This window comes from Ursus arctos, unplaced genomic scaffold, assembly GCF_023065955.2.
Source record: "Ursus arctos isolate Adak ecotype North America unplaced genomic scaffold, UrsArc2.0 scaffold_14, whole genome shotgun sequence".
Classification (NCBI taxonomy): domain Eukaryota; kingdom Metazoa; phylum Chordata; class Mammalia; order Carnivora; family Ursidae; genus Ursus; species Ursus arctos.
The window spans coordinates 31,568,143-31,594,999 of record NW_026622808.1 but is presented as its reverse complement, the minus strand read 5'-3'; the positions used below and the strand labels follow the sequence as shown (position 1 = coordinate 31,594,999).

At 45.4% G+C, this 26,857-nt stretch overlaps 1 protein-coding gene across 28 annotated transcripts in view; it reads left to right on the top strand.

The window, feature by feature from the left end:
- The window catches only part of MAP4 (microtubule associated protein 4), a 178,966-nt gene that overhangs the window by 137,631 nt on the left and 14,478 nt on the right, over positions 1–26,857 (top strand). For all 28 annotated transcript variants that reach the window (XM_048226770.2, XM_057312030.1, XM_048226771.2 and 25 more), the window contains 5 exons: positions 19,930–20,036; positions 20,803–21,018; positions 24,408–24,591; positions 25,201–25,260; positions 25,381–25,673. In XM_048226770.2, coding sequence (XP_048082727.1) covers positions 19,930–20,036; positions 20,803–21,018; positions 24,408–24,591; positions 25,201–25,260; positions 25,381–25,673 — 860 coding nt within the window. The remainder of the gene's footprint in view (positions 1–19,929; positions 20,037–20,802; positions 21,019–24,407; positions 24,592–25,200; positions 25,261–25,380; positions 25,674–26,857) is intronic.

Here is a 26,857-nt window from a genome sequence, read left to right as displayed (position 1 = left end):
ACTGTCTGCTCAGCACTGTCTTAAACTCTTTTTAACCCTCAAAGAATCCTGGGCTACCGTTTGCCTCATTTGAACCAGTGCATGTAAATATTCTTTGAAATGAATCCAGCAAATATTAATTTTTCTACTTTAAAAAATGAGGTTCTTCCCCTCACACTTCCCTCACCAGTCCCTTTTATCCCCTGGTGACAATAGCATCGGAGGATTCAGAAACCAAATGAGAAACAGTTTAGCTTCTGATTTTTGATGTTGCAGTAATATTTACTTCTTTAAAATATGAAGTGGACAGGTGTGCCTGGCTGGCTCAGTTGGTAGAGCATGCAACTCTTGATCTGGGGATTCTAAGTTTGAGCCCCGTGTTGGGTGTAGAGATTACTGAAAAATAAAATCTTAAAAAATAATAAGATAAAATAAAATATGAAGTGGACAATAAAGAGGTCTTCCCATTATTGTATTTCCCTTTATTTCCCTTACCCCCCCCCTTTTTTTTTAAGATTTTATTTATTTGACACTGAGAGAGAGCACAGGCAGGGTAAGCTGCAGGCAAGGGAGAGGAAGAAGCAGAGTCCCCTCTGAGCAAGGAGACTGACGAGAGGACCGTGAGATCATGACCTGAGCTGAAGGCAGAAGCTTAACCAACTGAGCCACCCAGGCGCCCCTGCCCTTACCCCTTATTTTAACCTAAGATGTCGAAGCAGGTCATCTCAGCTGTGAGCAGATTGAAATTGTTAGTTTTTAAACTGTTTAGCAGTGATGGTAATTTAAGTTTAGACAAAAATGTAATTGTTATACAAACATTGCCTAGTGCTCTGTAAATAGTGGACACTCAAGGTGATTGGACTTTTTAGTATTTAGTTCATCCTTTCATTCAGCAGACGCCAGGTAACATTACTCCCACATTCTTTTATTTTTTATTTTTAAAAGATTTTATTTATTTGACAGAGACAGCCAGCGAGAGAGGGAACACAAGCAGGGGGAGTAGGAGAGGGAGAAGCAGGCTCCCAGCAGAGGAGCCCGATGTGGGGCTCGATCCCAGAACGCCAGGATCATGCCCTGAGCCAAAGGCAGACGCCCAGCGACTGAGCCACCCAGGCGCCCCTACTCCCACATTCTGAGGGTAGATTAATGATACAGCCTCTACTCCTCAAGGATTCTAGAGTGGGGAGATAAACACACAAACATAATTTACTCCAGTGAGAGAAGTTCTGTAATACGAGCTCTGAGTTTGTAGAGCAAAGGCGAGTAAAGCATTCTAGGGGACAAGACCGTGTGAAGGCATAGCGAAGTCCAAGTGCGTGGAATATTTGAGAAGTAGCAAACATTTTGGAGTGACTGGCATATAAGTCAAATTGGGAATCAGGGAGATCTGTGAAACATTTTGAGATGAGATTGAGAGGAAGAATATCAGCTCTTGAAGGGCCTGGGAGCCCTTGCGTTGCCTCAATAAGCAGAAGATCTTAGACTTTATGATGGAGGAGATGAGGGGGGAGGGTGGGTTTACCTATTTTAGTTGGATGATTCTCTTTTCTTTTTCATGGAGGCCGTGGAGGGTCAGTACTATGCTAAAAGAACAAAGGGTTAGAATTTCCAAGGCCTACTTCTTGGGGGACTTTTCATCTATAAACATTTTAATGCTTTGGGTGTCAAATGACAAAAACAATACAATTTAGTAAGGAGTTTGCTGTCCTTTATTCAAAGGAAATCAGTCCGTGGATTGGGGAAGTACAGTGCTTAAGAAGCAGAGGCACACTTCCCGAGGAATTTTGGGCAAGAGCGAGTTTTATAGAGCATTACAAGAGGCACTGCATCACAGCCTGACTAAGCGGTTGGAGACTTCCTTATAAGGCGAGCAGCAGGTCCTATTTTCTAGGGTAAGGTAAGCTGGCTAAAGCTGAGTTGGAGGGTTGTGATTGGTATATGTTAGGTTTCCTTGACAGTGAGGCATTTCCCAAAAGTTTAGACTTAGATTTTTAGACTTGAGATTTGTGATGTGAGCCCGGCCTCCATTTTGTGGGTCCCAGTATGTGATTTGTCTTTATGGGGAGTCACATAAGTTAGATTGCTAGCTTCAGTTTTTTGATCCTGTTTGCTTCCCACTCTTTGAAACTTAATCAGGGAGAATCACAGTTTTCTCGAGTTAAACGTGTACTAAGAAATGTGTCTGAAATTCAGTAGAATATGGCTTTGAAATGTTATTGCATGTAAGTATGTGCATATAAACACAAACGTCATTTCCTTCCAGGTAAGAAACTTAGATTGTAACTTTGTCCCCTTCGGGTTTTATTAGTAAAGAGTGTCATCAGTCATCATCATCAGTAGAATTATCGACTGTCATTGTAATGATAATTTATTAGAAATTGTTTCCTGGAGACAATAACAGGGAACATTTGGTCAATCTGGAAAGTAGCTTCGTTGCCTTGGTAACGGATAGGAAAGATGCAGAGAAACCAGTTGTGGAACGTATCAAAACCACGGCCCTGAACAGGTTGAGTACTAGCTCAAGGCACAGGCAAAACCAGAAACATCTGCCAGTGCATCTGCTGAGATCAGAGACCTGCCAGTTGTGCCAACACTCTTGGAGGCTAGACACGTCGTTATGTGACCTGATGAAGGAGCTTTAGAAGCCACCTACTGACCGGACACATGGGAATCTCTGCACTTTCCTTAGACTCAGACTGGAACGTAAATGTCTTTAACCCAAAGGACCTTCCAAGTTGGAACCTCTCTACATGAGTTTAAGGATGGGAAGGGTCAGGTCAAGTGATACAAAGTCCGTATAAAAGGAATCCATTCATCCTTCCACTGAGAGAACTTTTCTGAGAGCCTACTTAATTGTATCTGGGCACCCCTATGGCAAAAATGGACTGGTCATTTTCTCACTTTCTGGTAGTTCCCAGGAAAGGCACATAAGTAAAAGATTATGGTGTCGTTGCCGAATCCTAAGACGGAGTAGAGCACTTGTGATGTTGTAAAAACATGAATGAGTCCGTTTGGGGGTGAGGGTCTGGGAGACTTCACAGAGGTGAAGTGAGTTCTATAGGAATAGCAGTAGAACGTAGAGGAAAGGAATTCCAGTGGCAGCTGAGTCTAGAATTGAAGCCTTCTGGTCCCTAAGTACATTTATTTTTGCCTGGACGTGCTCAGCCTTTTAAGACTTGATGTAAGTTCCTCATCTACGAACTTGGTAAAGGATCAGAGTGGCTGGGGAGGTTTGAGTTCTTGCTACAGCCGTATCCTGTGGGTGAATGTGAATTCCTGAGTGAAACTATGACTGTAATTCTGAATTGGACCAGAGCACTGATAGAGCCGTCCTCAGATTTTACTAAGTCTTCTGTGCTAGGATTTCCCCATCTTTCGTGATCCAGGTAGCATCCACCTCGTTTGAACATCTTTAAACCCGCTAATTCTTGTTCCGTCTGATCTCTTCCTTGGTATGTATTAAGCCACTCTGTCCCTTTCCCTGTGTAAGAGTCTCTGGATCTCCACTTGTTCTTGCTGAAGCAGTACCTGGGTGCCTGTTCTAGCACCACGAGGGGAAGCTCACAGTGTTGAGGCACTATACAAAATCATAACATAAATTGAAGTTCTCTTGAGAATGGAAACTAATAACCGAAGATTGCTAAGGAAGAAGTTACTCCTCCCTCATTCTTTGCATAATTAAAACAAAGCAAGACCATGATGAAGGTATAAAGTAGACACTAAAACGAAATGCATTGCTGCTTTTTCTCCTTTGTTTCAAGCTTGCCTTTCCCCCCAAGCACATACGTGTATACATACTGTATATTAACTTGGAAGTTTTGAATTGAGCACAGAAAGGTAAATGACAGGTATTATAAATTAAAGCCTGCAGGACTTGTCTTCACTGAGCAAAACAGAAACAATGAAAAGGAGACGCACCCAATGACTTAGATGAAGTTCTGCTCAGCGATGTGGAAAGGCTGGTGGTCAGAACCCAAGCATCTTCCATGCAGCTTTTCCATTAACTCACCATGTGAGCTCAGACCAACCACTCCATTCCCCCCTGCCCCCGCTAGATCCCCTTTGCTCTTCTGTAAAATGGAAGATGAAGTTAGAGTTGCAGCGTTCTGAGCCTGTCCTGTGGCAGATAGTTCATTGTCCTTGCAGTACTGTTTTCACAAAATGATCCTTACCCATTTAAGAAACAAAGGAGCAAAGGGGGGGGGGAAGAGAGACAAACCAAGAAACAGACTCTTAACTACAGAGAACAAACTACCAGAGGGGAGAAGGGGCTGGAGGGATGGGGGAAGCAGGTGATGGGGATGAAGGAGGGCACTTGGGATGAGCATCGGGCGATTTAAATAAAAACTAAAAAAATAATAACAAAAGTATAAAAATAGAATAAAATGATCCTTGTCCTCAGAGATCGGGAGAATAGGATGTTATTTTCTTTAGGCAATGCCTCACATTTTGAGAGCTAGCTAGCTTTTCTTTTTCTGTTATTTGTTAATTATTGAAATTGGGGTTTGTATGGTGTTTCTTGGCAGTGGTGATTTATTTTTGCCTACTTTTGTTAGAGGGGACCTCATGCAGTAATTTTCCAGTCCAGGGATTTACGTTTTATCCTTTCACATCAAATTCCCTACTGGAAGTGGTAAAACCTACTTCATATGTGAATACATTTTCTTAGTGTTTTGTTTTGGTTTTTTTTAGCTAGCATCAGAGGGTACATTGTCTGTGTTAAATGTTTTTTATATTACTTCACCCCTACACAAGGGGTGGATTCTGTGGCCGTCCCCATATTATGCCTTATGTTCTCCTGTTATACTCAGACCCCGTGGTGACACCAAGCTTACGTGTCAGCTTGAGCATGTAGCCGACATGGTGTTTCGGGCACTCACCTGTACTCTGGACTTCCTGTCTGGGCTTACACCTCTTGGCCACTGACCCCTCAGATTGCCCCTTCAGCTCTCTGACCCTTGAGCCTTAGAACTCAGGTCTCTGCTTGGTGCCGTGGCCAGATGCCACATCATTGTCTTCTTCCAGCTGACCATGTGTCAGATAAGTAATAACTTCCGGTCCAGACTGGGTGCTTCTTTGTGACCGGCCAGCTTCATTCTCCTGGTTCCTGCTCCTGGTCTTTGGCTGACTTTGCAGTTTGCTATTTATAGATAGAGTCACTGAGACAGGATATGTGGGATGTGAAGGTACCCAGGACTGGCAACTCTTGTTATTGCCTGAGCTTTGTTTGTTGTGTCTGTCATCAGTGCCAGTGGGAGGGTGTGGAGAGGCTGGTTAGAATTCACCGTCACTGGACTCTGAGAAACAAGTGCCCATGCTTGTTCTTCACCTGGGTTCTCTCCACCCCTTCAGAATACGGCAGCCAGCTCAGAGAGCTGAGTTGTCTCGTCAGATGTGCTGCTACGTTCCCTAGTCATGCCTCTTCCAACAGGCAGCACCCTCGCATGGGGAGCGGCGGGGTCCACTGAGCATACTGGCCCCTGGAGCCCCAAGTTAAACGTTGGACATAGGGACATAGGGACAGACCTGTGATTCCTTGATGCACATTTCAGCCTTTTCATTGAGATGGAAGAGTGTTAAAACCAAGAGACCAGAAACCACCTTCAAGATTCCCTGCATTTTATGGATGAAGAAACTGAAGCTAGGAGCAGTTAAGTGCGGTAGTCAGAATGGTAACTAGTAAGTGGCACAGAAAGATTTTAAAACCTGGTCTTCTGACTCCAAGCCAAATTATTTTTTTCCCCCACAAACCAAAGGTAGACGGTGTCAGTGAATTGAGGCTACGCATGTGTGTTGGGGGCTGGGAGTGATTAGTTTCTGAGTGGTTGGGGTTGTTGAGGTACACCTGATATCTAAGGTATTTTCTAAAATTTGCCTCTGGCTTGTTTGGACAGCGTTGCAACAACAGCCTTCCATCAGACTTTCATAACTTTCATCATATATTATACATACTTAATTATATCATTCACTTTAATGTTTGTGTATCAGAAAGCCAAGATTCAGCTTTATTTCATCACCAAGCTGTACGCAAGACTCATTTTTCATTTTCCCCAAGTACTTAGTAGAATCATAAGCCTTCTGGCACCCCCTTCATTTCATTATGCATCTTTCCTTCCCTTTCCTTGGTGGGAGTTTTGCGGTAGAATGAGATGACCTTGGTTCCTTGACAGTGAAACTTTGTTGGCTTTCACATGGACTGCTGCTAAACTGCTTAAGGTCAAGAGGAACAAGAGGCTCAGTTTATGTTCAGGACAAAGGCTAAATGGAAATGCACATTTTTGAGTATTTCAACGCCACCACTCCTGACCATGAACGGAGCCCAGCGTTAAGTACCATAGAAGGCATACACAGTTGGTTCCTGCACTATAGTTGGGGACTTGAGAGAAGTTACGTGCATGGTGTGAGTAGTAGAGAAGCGGTGCTTGGAGACAGAGGCTCCAGTTAAGGAAACTTCCCTGGTCTGGGGTTTGGTTAACTCGTCACGTTTTATAGATCAAAGAGAGCAATCTTAACTTGCCCGCTTGTTCTAAAAGCATTATTAAAAAACTATAACCAGATCAGTGCAGTCTGACTTTCCTTAGTCTTGGAAAAAGGCATCCCGTGTATTCTTGATAGAATATTTCATGGTATCCTGTGTTAGCACATGATGGTGACTTACAGGGGAAGCAACCAAAATCAGCTCTGTTCGAGGTAGAGTATGGCCAGTCCTTTCAGTGTAACTTTCTTTTTCAAGAATTTTCTTTTATGGATCCTTCAGTCCTGAATGTACAGTTTATAAACTCAAAGGCCAGCACAGCAAAGGACCTTGCTGGATTAAATCGGGGCCGTGGGCCCTGTCACAGATTGCCAGGGTCCCCGTGCTCCTCAGGTCGGGGGAAAATGAACTGGCCCCTGTGTGTTCACATGGCAACTTAGCAGTCGGCTGGCTGGAAAGAGCAGGGCTGGTGCAGGAGGGAGGGAGGCAGCTTGTCCAAGGAACCAGAGGGGAGCAGGGTCAGGAGTCAAAGTGCAAGGGGGATATGTTGTCACACAAGTGTCTTGTAACTGGGATATACGTCTCCAAAGCCCTGACTCCTGAAATCTGTGAAGGAGCCCTTCATTAAACTCTGCCACGGTGCAGAGCCACAGATGAAGCTCTCCCCGGGCTTTGAGGGACTCCACTCGTCAGTTTTCAAATGAATTTGATAAGTTGCTATGACAGCAAGCCCACTCGTGCTCTGAGAAATGAACGCCTCCAGTTTTGATACTACATTAAGGTCTTTTTTAAGTGAAATTTTGAGCCATTTTCTGAAATCATTGTTCTCGAAGGGTTATGACTGGGAATCAGCAAATGAGTCTTGCCTATTTTTAAAACGTTTTTCGAGTGGGTGAATGGGGAAGTGTGGGCATAGTGTCAGATAAGTGAACGTGTGGGTATTCATGTATCTATATCAGTAAGAGCTGAGTAATTACTATCCTCAGTACCCAGATTGGCCCCCTACCGTGTTGTAAATTGCAGATCTAAACAGAGTGCTAGCTAACAGGAAATTACACTTTCAGTTTAACAGTGGCATTTGATTGTGCAGAAAGTAGCAGTTTCTTCCCTTTCTCTTTCTCTTTCATTCTTTCGTTCACACTAGTAAATATGTTAGCACCCAGCTGCTGGAGGAAAGAGGAGCTTTGGGGGAAAAATAGGTTTTGTCATGAGTACTGGGGACTTGGTGTGATGTCACTGCCAGCTCTGTGTGATCGTAGGTGGTGTTAGAGCTCCAGGAGCGCGGGGGGAGAGCAGTCGAAGAGACGATGTCGCTCTCAGACAAGCAGTCTGCCTCTCGCACTGCTGCTTACGGCCAGCTCTGTCAGGGCCAGCCTGCAGAGTGCCGAATGGACCCCCCAAAAGAAATCAGCCAAGCTGGATTTGAGTGGCAGAGGACAGAGGGCAAACTGAATGAAATTGGACTGAACGTCAGCATGGACGGGCGGCTGAAAGACGGGCTTGTAAAGAATGCCGGCTTCCTGGAGCAGAATAAGCTCTGCTTCTTCGAGGGGCAGCTAGACAAAGAGCGCAGCCCTGAAGGGCAGGGCAAGGAGTATCAAGCAACCTCGGGTCACCTTGAGAGCAGGTATGTGATTTCAGAAACCTGCCATTCCTCGGAGGGGAACTCAGTCCACCAGAAGACAGCCGGGTTCCATGTGGGACCCGGAGAGGGTTCAGACAAGAACAAAGCCTCTACAGTTCAGGGGATGGTGGCAGGGAAGAATGGGCCAGAGACCAAGAGCCAGCCAGATCTGGATTTCCCTGCGGCTGCTGACATCCCCACCCGGTATGCTAAGGAGCAAGAAACCAGTGTTTGGAACCCCAACTTTCATCCAGTGGCTCAGGGCCTGAGGGAGGCAACTCCAGGAAAGGAGAATGGCATCACCGCCAGCTGCCGGGTACCTGGGGTAGTGAAGGATAACTCCAGGCTGCCTGAATGTGAGTCCTCCCCACCGGTGGCTATCGCATGCCCAGCCCCCACAGTGGAGCCTTCACCCACTGCCATCCCACCGATCACTATGGTGGAGTTCCCCCAGGAGTATGTAAATGCCAGCTCTCATGACCGAGACCATGAGAAGGAGCTGGAGAGATTGAGTTCTCCCGAGGAGGGGGCTTTGCTCAACCAGGTGCCCCAGCAGAAAAAAGCAATGCGCCGGGCCCTGTCAGAATGTTCTCACCTCTCGGTTCCCCCAGCTGTCAACCTTGCAGATAAATATCCTGAACTCCCTGCCCGAGAAGAGCTTTCTTCTGGCCTGCCGCCTCTTACCAATAGCCCCGTGCCAAGTCCTACGCCCAGGAAAGTGGGGGCTCCTGCCGTAAGGCGCTCCATGACGGTGGCTGAGGAACAGACAGATAGCTACAGATTGATCCCCGGGGAACTGCCTACTGAAGACATGCCTGCTTTCATCTGTGAGGAACCTGTGGCCAAGAGGAAAGAACTGACCCCCTTCAGCAACAGCAGCGGCGGCAGCTCTGGGAAGAAGGAGCTGGGCTCTGCTGGATTGTGTCTGCATGGTAAGCTGGAGCAGATTCCTGAAGTAAGCAGCAAGGAGAAAGGGCAAGAAGATGTTAGTGAAACAGGAACGGATTCGTGCTCCCAGGTCTGCCGGGGAGGTGAGAAACAGCCAGGACAGACGGCTCTGACAGGGAAGAAAGAAATTGAGGTCACTGCAACCCAGAGCACTCCATCGTTCCTGTGTGAAGAGACCCCACGTGATGGTATGTTTCTAAATTTTGCCTCCATGGGGAACAAGCAGACAGCAAGGAAGAAACCAAAGTGACAGATTACCGGCAGGAGCGTTAGGCAGCTTATTACCACTGGAGTCTGTGTGCCTGGGGAAAGCTGAATTCTTTGCATTGGAAGGTTGCTGGGCGTGAGGCGAGAAAGTGCACAAAGTGAATCTAGCTAGGTCAGCCTGAATGTCTGCTGCCATGACGGATAGTGGGGCCTGGGAGTGTGGGCCAACGGGATCAGAGGGTGGCGGACACAAGAAATAGAGCCCCTTACTTGACCTCATGTCACCCTGCCCCCTCCATCCCCCATCCTCCCACCCCTCAGCTCCCTGTTGTTTGAGCCAGATGATTCCTGAGCCCTAAATCATCCAATCACAACTGATTGATTTCCTTGCTTGAAAATCTGCCATGGTGTGGGTTCACAGCGGGCGTATCAGCACTAACCTCCTCATTAAGTAGCACAGCCTGGGTGCAAGCTCTGTTTTCCATTTTGCTTTGGAGAACATTTTACTTTTGTTCAAGTGGAAAAAGAACCTTTTAAAGCTGGCTATTTAATATTCTTTTCCTGTTCTTCATGTTTGACCCAATCTTGATTCTAGTCTTCTCTTTCTGTATGTGTGTGGAGAATTTGTGGGGAGAAGGGAAAGAAAGGGAAAGGAGAGAGAAGGAGAGACTTGCACTTAATAAACAGCTGTCACAGTCTTTGTGGCTGCCTTCTGTGTCTTTCTCTGGCTCTTCTCTTTCCCAACCCCCCCACCCCCACCCCGAGCTTATTGTTGGTGGTCTACAAAAGCTTGTTTTCCTCCGAATCCAGTTTGAGCACAAAGGGCCGTGATTCACAAGCTGCTTAATGGGGATTTAAACCGTGTGTGTTGTCTAAAAAATAGCCTCTTCCCCTAATATTTATTCCTCTCAGTACATTTTCATGAAATTTTTTACTCATTTACTCTTAAAATTAGAATTGGTGTATTCTAGGGGAAGGGGAAGTGGAAAGGACCCTAGAAGACTAAACAGGGTTTTTTTTTTAATGGAGATGGGCAAAGAAGCTTCCATCTCCTCTGTGATTTGTGACTCCAAGATGACACACACTCAGGTCCTCTGCGCTGTTGCTTACTGCTAGCTGGGGCAGAACTGCAAGCCCTCGTGGATCGGATTGTGTCGTCTTGTTGATCTGCTGCTGCCCGGTTCCGTGCCGTATACCCTTCGAGGTGGTGATGAGTGCAGAGTTCCGTTTATTTCAAAAGTTTATCCTAGTTCATGCTAACAGAAGTTCATGGTGGTAGAAAAAAAATTCAAGTAATGCAAACCTCACTGATCTATTCACCTAATAAAATGTTTCAAGTGCCGTCTCTACTGAACACCATGTAGGTACAACTAGATAAAGATTCATTTACTTAACGTGCTTTCCGTCTGTCAGTCACTATCCAGGCACTGGATATTGTCGTTAGATTGCCCAGCAAGTTATGATCTAATTGGGGTGGGGGAAAGGAACGGTGAGAGGGGTGAATCACGGAAACTACCAGGAGGAGGTGGTTTGGAAGCCTTGGATATCTAACATTGCGAGGGAAAGCCTTCCAGGCAAAGGAACTCACGTAAGCAAAGCTATGAAGCCTAGAGAGCTCACATTAGGTAAAAGAACAATGACCAGTATTCATGGGCCACCCTTGTAAGGATTATTTAATTTCAAAGAACGGAAACATACTCAGAGGAACTCAAATTTATAAAAAGGTGTTTATTGACAGGGAGGCTCAGGGAAGCCAATTGCAGGAAGTGTAGCCGGGCTGCTGCCATTGTGTGCCTCTCAGGACATCTGCTTCGCCCTAAACACGTGTTCCCTTCTCTTCCCTTCTGGGAACTGTTTTTTCTCTGCCATCTCTGGCATTTTGCTGTTTCGGTGACTGGTCCACACGGGGCATTGGGTTGCCATGGTTTGGGCTCCATGCCCCACTTCATGCTACCTTATATCCCTTATGTCTGTTTACCTCATTTATCTGGGGGCTTCTCGAGAGAAGGGTGTGAGTGGAGCATACATGTCCAAGCCATCTGTACATACGTGACCAGAAATGATGGGAGAACAAATCTAGAAAGTTGTTTGGAACCCAAGCTTCAAATGCCCCCCTAAGATGTTTTAAAAAAAAGAGTGGCTGCCTGTGACAATACGGTGGCCCACAGGAGGCTTTGGGATGACTCACCTGTTCTCAGTAGATAAGAGGAACTGGAGGACAGACGATGGAAGGCAAAACTCCTTGTGACAACAGCTTGATTTATGTAGTAGTAGCAGGTGAAATATGACGTGAAGGGGAAATAGAACAGGTGAAATCAACTAATCAGCTTGACTCGAAAACTGGATGTGGAGAGAGAGAGGAGTCAAAGTGGTGCTCTGACACTGAGCCTGGGTTTCCCAGCAGGCACACATACTGGAAAAATCCAACAGAGGGGAGAAGCTTTGGGGAGCAGTTATAAGTTCTGTTTTGAGCATTCTTTTTCGAAACTGTGGGGACGTTTGGGTGGTGGTCTCTAGCAGTTGACTGGCACAGACCCCTGGGGCAAAGAAGAGGGTCATGGGGAGAAGCATCATCTGGGTGAGAGACAGCAGTTTCTGCTTATGTGTATGTCACGTGTTCTTCACTGGATGACAACTGCTTATACAGGTTGAGATGTTAACATGCTTATATCGTAGTGCAACTTTGTATACATGTGGTTTACTGAAAAATCTTGTGCCTATTGAAAAATGTTCATAATGATCTGGGGCTAATGGCGGTAAGTCACACGTTTGGTAAGGTATTCTTTCCGCTTGCTATAGAAAAAAAGACATTAGCAACCTTGCATGGTGTTTTTCTTTCCTTCATATTTTAAAAAATATTTTATTTATTTATTTGAGAGAGAGATCATGAGCAGGGGGAGGGAGAGGGACAGAGTCCCCCCTGAGCAGGGAGCCCAATGTAGGGCTGGACCCCAGCACCCTGATCATGACCTGAGCCAAAGTTAGACACTCAACCGACCAAGCCATCCAGGTGCCCCCATATTTTGAAAACAAAGCAAATTCAGTTTTGACAAAATACGTAGGGTTTCAAACATCAAAAAGTACAAAATGCTATACATTAGAAAATCTGCTGAGAGAAGACCACTGGATTCACTTTTCCTTGCTCCTCTCCTCTAAATGCAGCTAAATACTCTGAAAAGAATTCAGCAGACAATTATAAAAGGAATCTGAAAGGTGAAAACAAGAGGGCAGACTGGGTAGGGAGCTCAGGACTTGAAGAAGGACAGTGCACAGTGAGTTCCCTGGGTTTTGTTTCTAATCTCCCACGTACCCAGGTCTGGGCTCTGGGGAGTACCTACAACCTAGAAGTACCAACGAGCATAGGCACCCCCCCAAAAAAAAGAAAGAAAGAAGAAGGAGAAGAGAAGGAAAAATGAAAGAACAAAAAGCCTACTTTCTCTTGCCAAAAGACCAGGAAAGGGGAAGCCCTGTTTCCCTGCTCATATCCAGCAACAGCAGTGGGCTCAGTCCTGCTCAGCAGTGCTCATGAGGGCCTACCTGTTGCCCATGCCACACCTGACAGCACTACAGTACAACCTATCCCTAGTCTCCCACCAGGTGACAGTACCAGTGACACCCACAGGCCTGGTGTCTTCTAGCCTTCTATCCAGGAGCAGAAGGGGACCTTGGGAAGTTTCCTCCTATAGCCTTACCTCCAGCAGAAAAAGGCCAAGTAAGTGCTTTCTGCTTCCAGCAGTACCGGCAGAGATCGAACAGAAAGTCTGCCAGCACCGGGCAGCCAGAGAACTGGTCAAGAGAATCTGCATTCTGTGGGTCCAGCATCACTCAGCCCCCACCTAGTGGAACCACCTGGCCCAGGGAAGTGCCTTCAGCCCTTGCTGGAAGTACCAGCGGGGATTGAATGACAGTCTCATGAAGCCAGAAGAACACAGCAGGCCAGAAGTACATTACAAGTGCACTGGAAACTAAATTGTCACTGATACTACAGCCAGAACATGCACCCTAAATTTAAACAGTGATTACCTGCTAACATACAAAATGAGGATTTAAAGCAGCCATTATAAAATTGCTTCCACAAGCAATGATGGATTATCTTGAAACAAATGAAAAACTAGAAAATATCAGCAAAGAAATAGAAGTTATAAAAAAGCACAAAATGGAAATAATAGATAGGAAAAATACGGTCATCAGATTTTGAAAATGTGTCTCATGGACTCAGTAGTACCCTGGAAATGTCAGAGAACAGAATCCGTGAACTCTTGAGCACAGATTGATAGAACCTATTCTGTCTGAACAGCAGAGAGAAAACAGACTGGAAAAAATACTGCAACTCCTCAGAGACTTCAGGGGTAGTAATGCAAGATCTAACATTCGTATCATTGGAATCCCAAGAAACGAGAAAGAATGTGAGGCCGAACAACTATTGGAAGAAATAATGACCGAAAACTTCCCAAATTTGTCAAAAGACCTAAACCTGCAGATTCAGGAAACTGAATGAACCTCAAAGAGAAAAACCCAAGAAAATCTACGCCAGGACAGATTATAATTAAATTCTGCGAATGAAAGACAAAAAAAAAAAAAAGTCTTAAAAACAGCCAGAGAGAAATTGCGCATTAGCTGTTGGGGAACAGCAGTTCAGGTGACAACGTGCTCCTTACCGGAAACCTTGGAGGGCGGGAGGAGGCGGCACAACGTTTTTCAAGTGCTAAAAGAAAAGAACAGTCCACCATAAGTTCTATATCTGGTAAAACTATCCTTCAGGAACAAAGGGCAAGTAACGGCATTCCTGGAGGAAAACTAAGAGCATTTTTTTGCCAGCAGATATACCCTTAGAGAAAGGCTAAAGGACGCTCTCTGAAAGATAAGATACCATAAGAGGAGGAGGCTTGGAATTTCAGAAATGAAAGAACAATGAGAACAATGGAACGGGTAAAAATAGGGGCAAATATAAATGGACTATCCTCCTCATGATTTTAAAAATCATATTTGATGATTGAAACAAAAATTATAGTGCCATCTGATGTGGTGCGCAGCGTTTGAAAAGGAAATACCTAAGACGTTGTACTTAAAAAGCAGGGAGAACAAAAGATCCTAAATGGAAGTAAGCAAAACTATACCCTCAAAAGCAAAAAGTCAAAATGGGATTTTAAAAAATGTTCAAGTAGCCCAAAGGGGAAGGCAAGAGATACAGAGGGAACAAATAAAAATAAAAAACACAGCTGCCCTCCATGCCCTCCTCGCCGACACCATGCTCCAGTTCCTGCTTGGGTTTACTTTTGGTACCGTGGTGGGAATGTATCTGGCTCAGAACTGTGACATACCAGACCTGGCTAAAAACTAGAAGACATTCAAAAGGACTTGGATGCCAGGACGAAGCCCCCTGGTTCATGGAGCAGACTCCAGTACTTCCTTCTGGATATTCCAGTTCTGCTGTTCTTGAGGGCCTCCTTACCATCTAAACCACCATTTTGTTTGAAATTCCAGCCTCAGCGATTTTCCTCTCCACTAGATCCTGCCTTGTCTGAGAGCACAAATGGGGCCACAAGTTAAGAACTATGCTTTTCCAACATCCTCACCTCTTCCCTTCCTCCTTCCAGCCACTTGAGATGGCCTAAGACTGGAATTATGGTGCTAGATTAGTAAACGTGACCTCTCATTAGTAGTCTCTCCTTCATTCTTTGGGATTTCTGCTACCTTTTTCCTAAAGAAAAATTGATGAGTTTTGTGTAGCTGATCACATTTTAAACAATGCCGATTACACAGTATAGCAATTATAATGGATGTTTAAACATTTGGTACTAAATTATGTTGTTTTGAAATAATTAAAATTAAAGGCCAGAGGGGGGGGGGACAATAAAATGGCAGAATAAGTCTTAGCCTATCAGTAATTACTTTAAATGCAAATAATCTACTACAATTAAAAGAGAGATTGGAAGAATAGATTATTTAAAAATGACCCAAGTACATGCTGTCTACGAAAAATGCATATCAATTGTAAGGACCGTAGGGAGGTTGAAAGTAAAAGGTGGGAAAAGATGTATCATGTTAACATTAATTTTAAGTGGCTCTATTAATACCAGTCAAAGTGGACTTCAGAGCAAAGAATAAAGAATCAGTCCATCAAGAAGACAGAGCAATTCTAAATGTATATGCGCCAAAAAGCAGAGCTGCAAAATACATGAAACAAAATGATAGAGCTGAAAGGAGAAATAGAAAGATCCACAATTACGGTTCAGGACTTACATCCCACTCTAAGCAGTCAATAGAACTATTGGACAGAATATTAGCAAAGATAAAGAATAACTTAACAGTGCCATCATACAACAGGATCCAGTTGACGTTTACGGAAATTCCACCCAGCAACAGCAGCATGAATATATATTCTTTTCAAGCTCCCATGGAACATTTGCCAAGATGGATCCTGGGTCTTAAAATGAATTTCAGTACATCTAAAAGATTAAAATCAGGGGCGCCTGGGTGGCTCAGTCAGTTAAGCGTCTGCCTTCGGCTCAGGTCATGATCCTAGGATCCTGAGCAGGGAGTCTACTTCTTCCTCTCTCTGTGTCCCTCCCCCTTGCTCGTGCTCTCTCTTTCTCTCTTGCGCTCTCTCAAATAAAATCTTCAAATAAATAAGTAAATAAATAAAATCAAACAGAATGTGTGGTCAGCCATATGGAATCAAATTAGAACTCAATAGTAGAGGGGCGCCTGGGTGGCTCATTTGTTAAGCGTCTGCCTTTGGCTCAGGGCGTGATCCTGGAGTCCTGGGATCAAGCCCCGTGTCAGGCTCCTCTACTGGGAGCCTGCTTCTTCCTCTCCCACTCCCTCTGCTTGTGTTCCCTCTCTCGCTGGCTATCTCTCTCTGTCAAATAAATAAAATCTTTAAAAAAAATTAAAAAGATTTAAAAAAAAAGAAATCAGTAGTAGAAAGACCACAGGAAAATCTTTAATCGTTTGGAAATTAAGAGTACACTTCTTAATAATCCATGGGTCAAAGAGGAAATTATTACAGGATAATTTAAAAATAAAATGAGGGCTCTGGCCTGCTTAGTCAATGGAGCATGCAACTCTTGATCTCAGGGTACTAAAAAGAAAACGAACTGAATAAAAATGAACATACAACATACTCAAATTTGTAGAATGCAGCCGTGCAAGTGCTAAGAGGGGAACTTATGGCTCTACGTGTTTACAGTAGAGAAAAGATCTCAAATCAGTAGTCTAAGTTGTTATATCAAGAAACTAGGGGGAAAAAACGAAATAAATCCAAAGCAAACAGAAATCAGTGAAACTGTAAACAAGAAAACAACCAAGAAGTTTATTAAACGAAGGGCTGGCTCTTAAAATACCAATACAGCTGGTAAACCTTGAACAAAATTGACAAAGATAAAAAGAGAGAAGACACAAACCACTAACAACAGGAATAGAGGATATCACTACAGCCATTAAAAGGATATAAGTGCTCCTAACCTTTACACTCCCAGATTCAATAACTTAGAAAAAATTCCTTGAAAAGCACAAATTACCAAAACTCAACCAAGATGAAATAGATAACCTGAATAACCATTAATAAAATTAGACTTTTTAATTAAAAAGTTCCTGAGGGATTTACTGTAGGGGTTTACCTTATATTTAAAGAATAATTAACACCAATTTTACACATTCTCTTCCAGAAAATGTAAGAGGAGGGAATACTTCTGATTCATTTTATGAGGTCTGTATTTGATACCAAAACAAGAGACCATACAAAACAAACTACAGACTAGTAAATCATGAACTTAGATGCAAAATATTAATATCATATCCAGCAATATATAAAAATTGTACACAATAGCCCAGTGGAGTTTATTCCAGATATACATGGCTGGTTCAGTAATCAAAAACCAAATCAACATAATCTATATCAACAGTCTAAAAATTCATAAGCACAGGGGTCCGTGGGTGGCTCAGTCATTAAGTATCTGCCTTCGGCTCAGGTCATGATCCCAGGGTCCTGGGATCGAGCCCCGCATCTGGCTCCTTGCTCAGCGGGAAGCCTGCTTCTCCCACTCCCCCTGCTTGTGTTCACCCTCTCGCTGTCTCTCTCTCTCTAAAATAAATGAATAAAATCTTCAAAAAATAATAAAAAATAAGAAATAAAAAAATTCATAAGCACAGAAGTGCATTCAACAAAACCCCAACATCCATTTATGATAAAACGCTCATCAAAGATGAGAGGGAGAACTTTCTCAACTTGATCAACTTCCTCATCTACAAAAAACCTGTACCGTCACACTTAACATGAAATATTGAGTGGTTTCCCCTGAAACTGGGAAGGAGGCAGGGATGCCTGCTGTCACCACTCCTACTTAATGTTGTAGTTCTGGAAATTCTGATTAGCACAACAAAGTGAAAGGAAATAAAAGGGCATTTAGATTAGAAAGGAAGAAATAAATCTGACATGATTGTATAGAAAATTCCAAGGAATCTACCAAAACAACTCCTAGAACTAGTTAAGTGTTTCAGCAGGGTCACAGGATGGAATTAACTGTGTTTCCATGAACTAACAGTGACACATCTTAATAAAAATCCTGTGCACCAGTGTTTGTCACCGCAGCAGGTGAGTAGGGAAACTGGTAGAGCCGCACCGCGGAATGTGGTCAGCAGTAAAAGGGAACTAGCTAACCGCCGGTAACGCGGCACCGCCGGCGCATCTCAGAAGCATTACGCTGGGTGAAAGAAGCCAGACACAAAAGGGAACATACTGTGTGATTCCATTTATGTAATATTCTTGAGATAATGTTCCAGAGATGGAGAGCAGATTAGTGGTTGCCAGAGATTTAAGGATTAGAAAAGGGAGGGGGGGTGGCCCTAAAAGGGTGACGTGAGGGAGCCCTGTGGTAACGGCACACTTATCTGTCCTGATTGTTAGCAGTGGTTATGTAAAGCTGCACGTGCTCAGATTGCATGGCACTGTGTGTGTGCGCATGCACACGTGCACGCACACGCTCGCAGAGTGCACGTGGAACTGAACACATCCGCGTAAGCTCTGTGGGTGTACCGATATCCGTGTCCTGGTTTTGATAGTGTACTGCATTTTGCAGGAGGTAGTGGTGGGGGAGGCAAGGTCAAGCGTACACAAATTAAGTTCCCTCCGAAGGCCTTTTTAAAGTGCACGTCCAAGGGTATTTGCATTAGAAATGTATTTTGCCCCCATCCCTTCTCTAGACAAACGGGTTTCGTGTTATCTTACTATTCTGCACCTTACTTTTTTTCTTCACTTAATAGAAATGGTTCCAGAGTGGACATGCTTTATTTTTTCAGACGTGGAGATTACATTGATATTTCTGCCGTGGGGCTTTAATCACGTTTCTATGAGCAGACTTCCAGGGTGTTTCCATTGTGTGCTGTTAGGAACAGTGTTCTGATGAAGACCTTACACATGTGCTGTTTGGCTGGTGTATGAATATACCTCTGAAATGAGTTTCTGGAAATCGGATATCTGGATTAGAATTTATCTACACTTACAGTCTTCAGAGACACCGCTGGATTGCCCTGCGTGGGAGTCGTGCCCATTCCACACACTTAGCAGCAGGGAGTATCTTCATTTCTCCCCACAGGCTGTTTTCACCTTGTAGGACTTCTGACAATATGTTAGGTTAAAAATGGCATCTCAGTGTGGTTTTAATTTTCATTTCTCTGAAAATTTGGGCATCTTATTTTCAGTTTGTATTTCGATTCATATTTATTTTTCTGCAAACTAGGTTCAGAATCTTTAGGCCGTTATTCCAGTGGGTTGTTGGCTTTTATAGGAGTTAGTGATTTATAGGCGTAATGTATATAACACGCTCTTTGTCTTTGATGTGATGCTCAGTATTTTTTTTTCCTGTTTATTGTCTGCTCTCTGACTTTCCTTATCATTTTCTTTTTTTTTTTTTTTCTCCTTTTTCTCTTTTTTATTTTTTTGGCCACATTGCCCTTTTTTTTAGTTTTTCCTTAGTCAGACTGATTTGTGGCTTCTGGATTGTGTGCCACTCAAAAAGGCCTTTCCCACACCCAGGTTATACATTTCATGGTGTCTAAGTGCATTCAGGCGTAGCCCTATTGAAATCTGGAGTTACACCCCACGGTGGTGCTGCTGGGCCTCGCCTTAGGCGTAGACTTTATTTCTGGCCTTGGGTCTGATTTCATGGGTCTCCTCAGGCTTGTTGGAAATTTGGGTCACTGCTAGAACCAGATCAAGTTAATCTCACATCCTCCATAAAGTGGTGCTTTACAGGGAAAGGAAGTAAGGGGAGGACATTGGATGATCTTCTGGCTCTTATCCCATCTTCAGCAACCTTTATTCCAAGAGATAAACTCTAGTAGAAGAGGTTTTTGTCCCCTGTGTGCTGCGGGAGTTAGTGGTTGGGTGACAGAACCCCTTTGCCATTCTCCAGGGAAGGAAAACCAAACTTTAAGGGCCATTTCCTTCCATTGGTCATTTGTGCAAATCCCACTTAGGTTGCTTCTCCGCAGGGACAGGCTGCCTGAATCTCTGGAATCTAAAACGGTCCTGTCACAATGAGAGGAACCTGGGAGTCTTGTCCACATTTCAGAGCACAGCCCTGTGGATTTTCTTCAGAATGGAGTGCTAGTCAGTGGTCTGTCTCTCCTAAGACTTGCTTTTTCAAAATGGGTATGAAAAACATCTGCTTAGCATGACTTTACCCCCACTTAGGAATAAGTAAGCCAGAAGAAGGACGGCCTGCTGGGAGTGTGACCGGAAATGACATCACTGCCCCTCCAAACAAGGAGCTCCCACCAAGCCCAGAGAAGAAAACAAAGGTAGGCACAGAGTGGTGGGTTATCTTCTCCTGCTACCATTTCTTAGAACCGTATCTTCTGCTATTATTGCTTGAACCATGAATGAAATTTCCTTTTTCTGAGCTATTAGTAGTCCTTCCCCAATTTTGGACATTCTTAGAAAATATTTTATATTCCTATTTTACCATAGTAACCTAACTCAGCTTTTAAAATCTCTGCCTTTGACCCCATTATCTTGAATACGTGTAGAAATGTTCTGTAGAGGCGGTTTCTGCTTCCCTTAACAACAACAATAACGGGATTTGCAGAACTCTTCAGAAGTAGATTCTGAAAGCTTCAGGCAACTGACTGGTGTTCGGTGCAGAAGACAAATGCTGGACTTCAGTGTGGTCCTAAAACCCTGCCGCTGTTGCCCTAGCAAGGTACAAATACAGACCGTTTAATCACGAGCTGGTGACTTTTCTTCATAGGATTATTGCAGCCACCAAAAGTTAGTTAATTGTTTCAAGCCATCGCTGAATTTAAGTCTTCAGGTACCAAACGGCTGGAAGTTGTGACATTGTCATTAAGAATGAGTTCCCAATTTTCTTTACCTTTCTCATGGCTTCTTACCAAGCTCAGAAGAACGGAATGCCGCTTTTCAGTTGCATATATCTTCATTGCTTATCATTTTACTTTGAATTGTGCAATTTATACTTTTTTTTAATTTGTTTTTATTTTTGTCTGTGTGTTTGATGTTGACTTTAAAACAAAACAAAACAAAACAAAACAACACATCAACTTAAAGCCTTTGGCCACCACTCAGCCTGCAAAGACTTCAACATCGAAAGCCAAAACTCAGCCCACTCCTCTCCCTAAGCAGCCAGCTCCCACCACCTTTGGTGGGTCGAATAAAAAACCCATGAGCCTCGCTGCAGGCTTAGTGCCGGCTGCCCCACCCAAACGCCCTGCGGCCGCCACTGCCAGGCCTTCCACCTTGCCTGCAAAAGACGCAAAACCCAAGGTAAGTAGCCACTGAAGCCTGTGCCAGGGAGACGTGCTCCCCGCCGAGTGTCTGATCGCTCTCATTGCTACCAGGCAGTGCAGTCAAGCTGGTGGAATTGGGGGACGGGGAGAAAGCGACTTGAAAATCTTGGGGGCCCACAGTGCAGCCATAACCTCTGAGGGCCTTTCAGACTCTGTATGTTTGCCTGCCCTGCCGGGAGGCAACACAACATCTGCTTGGGTTTCTTCTTCCTCCCAGCTCCTCCTCACTCTTTCCCGGTTTGAGCACTTGTTAGCCAGTTTGCTCTCCTCCACCTACTGTCACGTACTTTTTGGTACAGTTCCCACCTCAGATTCCCCGAATTCGATTCCTTGTCTTTCTCTTTAATCCTCTGGCAGAAGTGGGTTTTGCCTGTTCCTTTTTTGGATAAGGTCTTCTAGCTGATCTCTGTAGGTTCCAGCAACATGTGACAACTTCCTTTGCTTTTGACATTGGGCCTCTCTCCCTGGGCTCCCCCTGCAGGTTTTCAGTTTTCCAGGTCACCCACACATTACTGCCTAGAAACCAGTCAATTTGGAGCAGGAGTGGCCTCAACAGGATTGTTCTAGAAAGGCAGCTGGAGTCTCTGGCCGCTTTCCTTAACATCTTGTTTTATTTGAGAAGGGTCTTTCAGTCAGCTCAGTATTACCCTTTAAATTCATGGTGGGCAATAGTTTCCCATGTTAAAATGTTAGTGTATCATCTAATCTTGTAAAGGAAATGGGTGGAACCTAGGAATTGTAGTCTAGGTTGGAACCTGGCCAAGAAACTGAGAAATCCTGTCATAGACTAAGAATGATAAAATATGTAGCTTTCTGACCCTCCTCATTTACCCAGTTGACTGCTTTTCTTGATCGTGAGAAGACAACTTATTTGCATAAGAGGGCAGAGGGAGGATGACTGGAGCCCTGGCACGGCAAATCCTGGGGCAGACAGAAGACAGCAGGTGGGGGGTGGTCTAGTGAAATTTCACTCTGCAGTAACAACCATGAAGTGTCCTCTACTGGTTCCTTTATATAAGTTAATTCCTTTGATTCTCTCTCTCAACAACCCATTATGTGGGTATTAGTATTCTCATTTTATAGCTCAGTGAAATAACCTTCCTAAGATCCAGTGCTAGTAAGTAGCAGAGCCAGTATTTGAACCTGGGGCTGACTCCAACCGTGATGCTCAGGGCCTCCGTCAACACTGTTCTTGCCTGGCTTTTGCCATGCAGCTGTTAAACAGCATTCTGAGATACAGCTGACCTGAAAAGGCGATATGCATTCCAATTATTACTGCTGTTTGTCTTTTAGCTATGCAACACATGAAAATATTTTGAGAACAGTTGATTAAAAACTAAAGTCTACTGAAAATTATTTATTTATTTATATTATTTTTTTGAAAGATTTATTTATTTGACAGAGAGAGACAGTCATCGAGAGAGGGAACACAGGCAGGGGGAGTGGGAGAGGAAGAAGCAGGCTCCCAGTGGAGGAGCCTGATGTGGGGCTCCATCCCAGGACTCCGGGATCACGCCCTGAGCCGAAGGCAGACGCTTAATGACTGAGCCACCCAGGCGCCCCATAAGAAAATTTATTTTTATCCTTATTTTGGTAGAAAGATTGAAGAAGCAAACAAAGGGGAAAAAAAAACTTAGAAAAAATAAGTGAGGGGCGCCTGGGTGGCACAGCGGTTAAGCGTCTGCCTTCGGCTCAGGGCGTGATCCCGGCATTATGGGATCGAGCCCCACATCAGGCTCCTCCGCTGGGAGCCTGCTTCTTCCTCTCCCACTCCCCCTGCTTGTGTTCCCTCTCTCGCTGGCTGTCTCTATCTCTGTCGAATAAATAAATAAAATCTTTAAAAAAAAAAAAAGAAAAAATAAGTGGATCCAGGATTCTGGTAGAGAAGACAGTGTAAATTGAGAAACAGCGGAGTAACTGCAGTTCTGAAAGCAGGCTGGTTCTATGGCTTGCTGAAGCCAAGAGCCTGACTTAAGTCAAGGATGTCACCTATATGTTAGAGTTCTCTATCCCTAATACCTTTTTTTCCAACTTATTTCATCACTATTATTAGCAAAATAAGACCCTGGTAGATTATTCTGAATCACAGTCCTAATATTGAGAATTTGAAGGAGACCTCAGAGAGTGTCTGGTTTATACCCGGATCTTAGAGCCGGCAGGAAGGATCTCTCTGCACAAAATCCTACACTCTATTCCAAACAGAGCTGGTACCTGAACCAGTTCCTCCCAAGTCCAGCCTTAGGGTTCCTCCTTCCATACTTAGGGACTTCATTTGTAGAAGTGGTCATTACCCTGCAGTCTCAGGGTTAGACTTGAATTGGATGCCAGCCCTTAATTTCTGAGCATCTCCTTAGCTGATTTTCCATTTAAGCTGAATCCTGCTTGTCTCCACCAACATACGAGCCTGTGTGGCCATTTCTCTTGGCGTAAAAGAGCTGGATCCACTGTGTCTATGATTTGGCTTATTCTCTTGAGTAACTTGGTACTTCTATTCCTGTAGAAACCAGACTAAATTGATTCCTTACTAGTGGTGATGTGCCCAGCCTCCCTGGAAGAGGGTCTGGAGTGACCCAGATGCCAAGTATCTGCACTTGGGAGCCTTTTCCCTTTTGCTCTCAGTCACAGCTGTGACATCAGTGCTTCTTATCCCCTCTGGTGGCCAGGCCTCCCCGCTCCGCCCACCCGGTCTTGACGTGCCTGTGCTCTGAGACTACTCCTCCTCTGATCCCTAACACCACATAGCATCAAAGCTGGTCCCCAGAGACCTGCTATTCGACCTCCTTTATCCGACTGAGGAAATAAAGCCCAGACAGGCTCTGTGATTTGCTCAGGAACACACTGTGAATTGGGGGCCTGACTGGGGTTGCAGCTCAAGCTTCTGATCTGACTGGTGAAGCCAGTGTTCTCGCCGTTTGCGGCCCTAACCCAGCATTCACTGGGTGCATCTTAGCCAAAAGAAGGACTGAATTCGATTAAACTTAATTTTTAATTTTTTGTCTTGTTTATGTATTTATCTGTCTTTGGTCAAGTAATCGAATAGTGATGTATTTCATGTATTTAAATACATGAGGTCCTGAGACAAACTGCATTTGTGATGTGGTATTACTTTCCGGTTTGTTCATTCTCACTGGTCCAGGCTGGACTGAGATGGTTAGACTCCCCGTTTCCTGACTCCAGCTGGCACAGCTCCCTGCGGGGCCCGTTTCTCACTTTGTCTGAAGGACTTAGATCTTAGAGCAGCATCAGCTGTCCTGTCAGTGAGTGCCCCATCAGTGAGATCCACAGTGCCCCGGTGTTCTGGTGTCTGCTGATTTCCCGGGGCTCCTGCTGACCCGCAGCTCTTGTTTCCACTTCCCTGTTAACCAGCCTGCCGCAGAGGCAAAGATCGTGGAGAAGCGGGCCTCACCATCCAAGCCGGCCTCTGCTCCAGCCCTCAGGCCTGGCTCCAAGAGCACCCAGACCGTTCCGAAAGCCACAGCTGCTGCCAGTCCTGCCTCAGCTGGGCCAAGCAGTCGGAGCCCCCCCACGCCCGTGCCCAAGAGGCCCACCGGTGAGTACTGTCACCCTTCACTTCTGTGGGAAGCAGTGGGGAGAAGGCTGGGGCCTTGGCTTTGCCCCAGCCAGTAGCTCCAGCCAGCATCACAGAAAGCTGTGCACCCCTGTTCGTGCACCCGTCCTTAATGGGGTACATTGAAAAGTGAATCCTTGATCTCCACATGAGCTTAGCAAGTATGTATACTCAGAAGATTCTTGAGTGAAAGGGATTCTAATGGAGTGCCAGGTAGGATTTGCTGTTCATTTCTTAGTAACATCGTAGCACTCAGCACATCGTGGTCATGGGCATACGTGACAGGAGATAGGTGGTTCAGTTCCACTGGCCTGTACTGATACCCCACTTCCGAGGCTACGTGGGAGGCACTGGCAAGGCTGTAGAAAAGAATGAGATAGAGTGGGTGGCTGTGTATGCTGTGGAAGGCCACAGTCTTTACCTGGCTGGCTAATTGCCGCCTCCCATTTATTCCCAGAGACTAGCACAGCCCATGGCCCGAAAGGGCCATACTCAGGAATGGTTGCATGAATGAATGACTGAGGATTGGATGAGCCGTTCACTAGGTTAGTTTGTTCAACACTAAGTGTCAAACTGTGTGTGTTCGTGCAGCCATCAAGACTGAGGGGAAACCTGCAGACATGAAGAAGACAGCTACCAAGTCTGCACCAGGTAACACCCTGTCCCCTACTTCGTGGAACCCTAAAATAAACTCTACCTGTCTGAGGCTCTAAGGCTCCCTTTTGCTCGCTCCCCCTGAACCTTTGTTCTCTCTCACTCCTACCTTTGCAGCTGACTTGAGTCGCTCCAAGAGCACGTCCACCAGCTCCGTGAAGAAAACCACCACTGTCCCTGGGGCCGCCCCTGTGGCAGGGGTGGCTCCCAGCCGAGCCAAGCCCACACCCACCCCTCCCCGGCCCTCTGGGACTCCTTCCTCAGACAAGAAGCCCACGTCAGCCAAGCCCAGCTCCTCTGCCCCGAGGCTGAGCCGCCTGTCCACCAACGCTTCTGCCCCTGATCTGAAGAATGTCCGCTCCAAGGTTGGCTCCACGGAAAACATCAAGCACCAGCCTGGAGGAGGCCGGGTGAGTCCAGGGAGCTGGGGGTCTTGGCATGCCAGCCCTTGCTTCTTCTGCTGCCACACCCATCCGCTCTTCCCCAGGCGTGTCCTCACATCAGCCCCAGGTGCCCACCAAAGAAGGGCGATGGGGACGCTGGATTCAGTGCCAGGGACTTTCAGCCTGGGCTCCAGGTCTCAGCAGCAGGCTTTCTCTTCCCGTCCCCATCAGAGGGGCTCCTGTTCTGTATTTTGGGATTTAGGCTTACATTTTTGTTTGGAGGCAAAAGGGTTCTTCTCCTTAACAAGACAGAGGAGGACTGTGAGACTGTGCGAAGGTGAGAGATTGGACTGCTCCCTACCCCTGCGATGTCTGAGCGGCGGGACCTGTAGGAGGTGGAAGCATTGACGTGGGGGGGTCTTCTGCCTGAAAGAGGGTAGGGTGTCCTCTCGTGGCCGGGAGGACTCGCTGCTGCAGGCCTCCCGCTTTCCTAATCACAAGGGCTGCCGTGGGGAATTGTGATCGCAGGGCAGGCCCTGGCGCTTCACTCTTAAGGACTGTCTGGTTGCATCCATCCCAGAATTATTTGTGAGCTATTAGAACAGTGGGACTTTGGTGTATGAAAAAGTGGTAGCGAACGTCCCAAAGTCCTTGGAGCAGGAACGTTCTCATTTCCTATGTGATTCTGTAGCATTAAACCACCACTCCTCCCACTCAGGGTAGGACAGCTTAATTTGCTTCAACCCAGAACCTTAAAAAAGTTGAACAGGGTCCAAAATGAGGCAGAATCCTGGTACTTTTGGAAAACACTGATGGCAGACTGAGAGTAGTCTGGAAAAAGGGCCTGAGAGTTGCTTTCGCTAAGAGGCTGCGGCTCTGGCGTACCTAGTGCATGACCCATCTCCCCCTTCCTGAGCTCTCCTTACGCTTTCCTTGAGCAAAAGTTGCAGGTGGTCTTGGTGGGAAGTTGAGTGACTCGGCCTGGTGATCGAATTGTTTTCTGCTCTAACATACCTGAGTGGTGTGACGCTTCCCAGCGTCGGTTGTGGCTCCTGTTGACTTGGCGGCTTCCTTGGGGTGGGACACTGAGTGGGAGGGCATCGTGATTGGAAAACACACTCCAAAGAGAATTCACTGACTTAGCCCTCCTTCCCGCCTTCTCTCTGTGAATGCTATCTTGATCCCTTCCCCGGGTCTCAAGACTTTGGTCT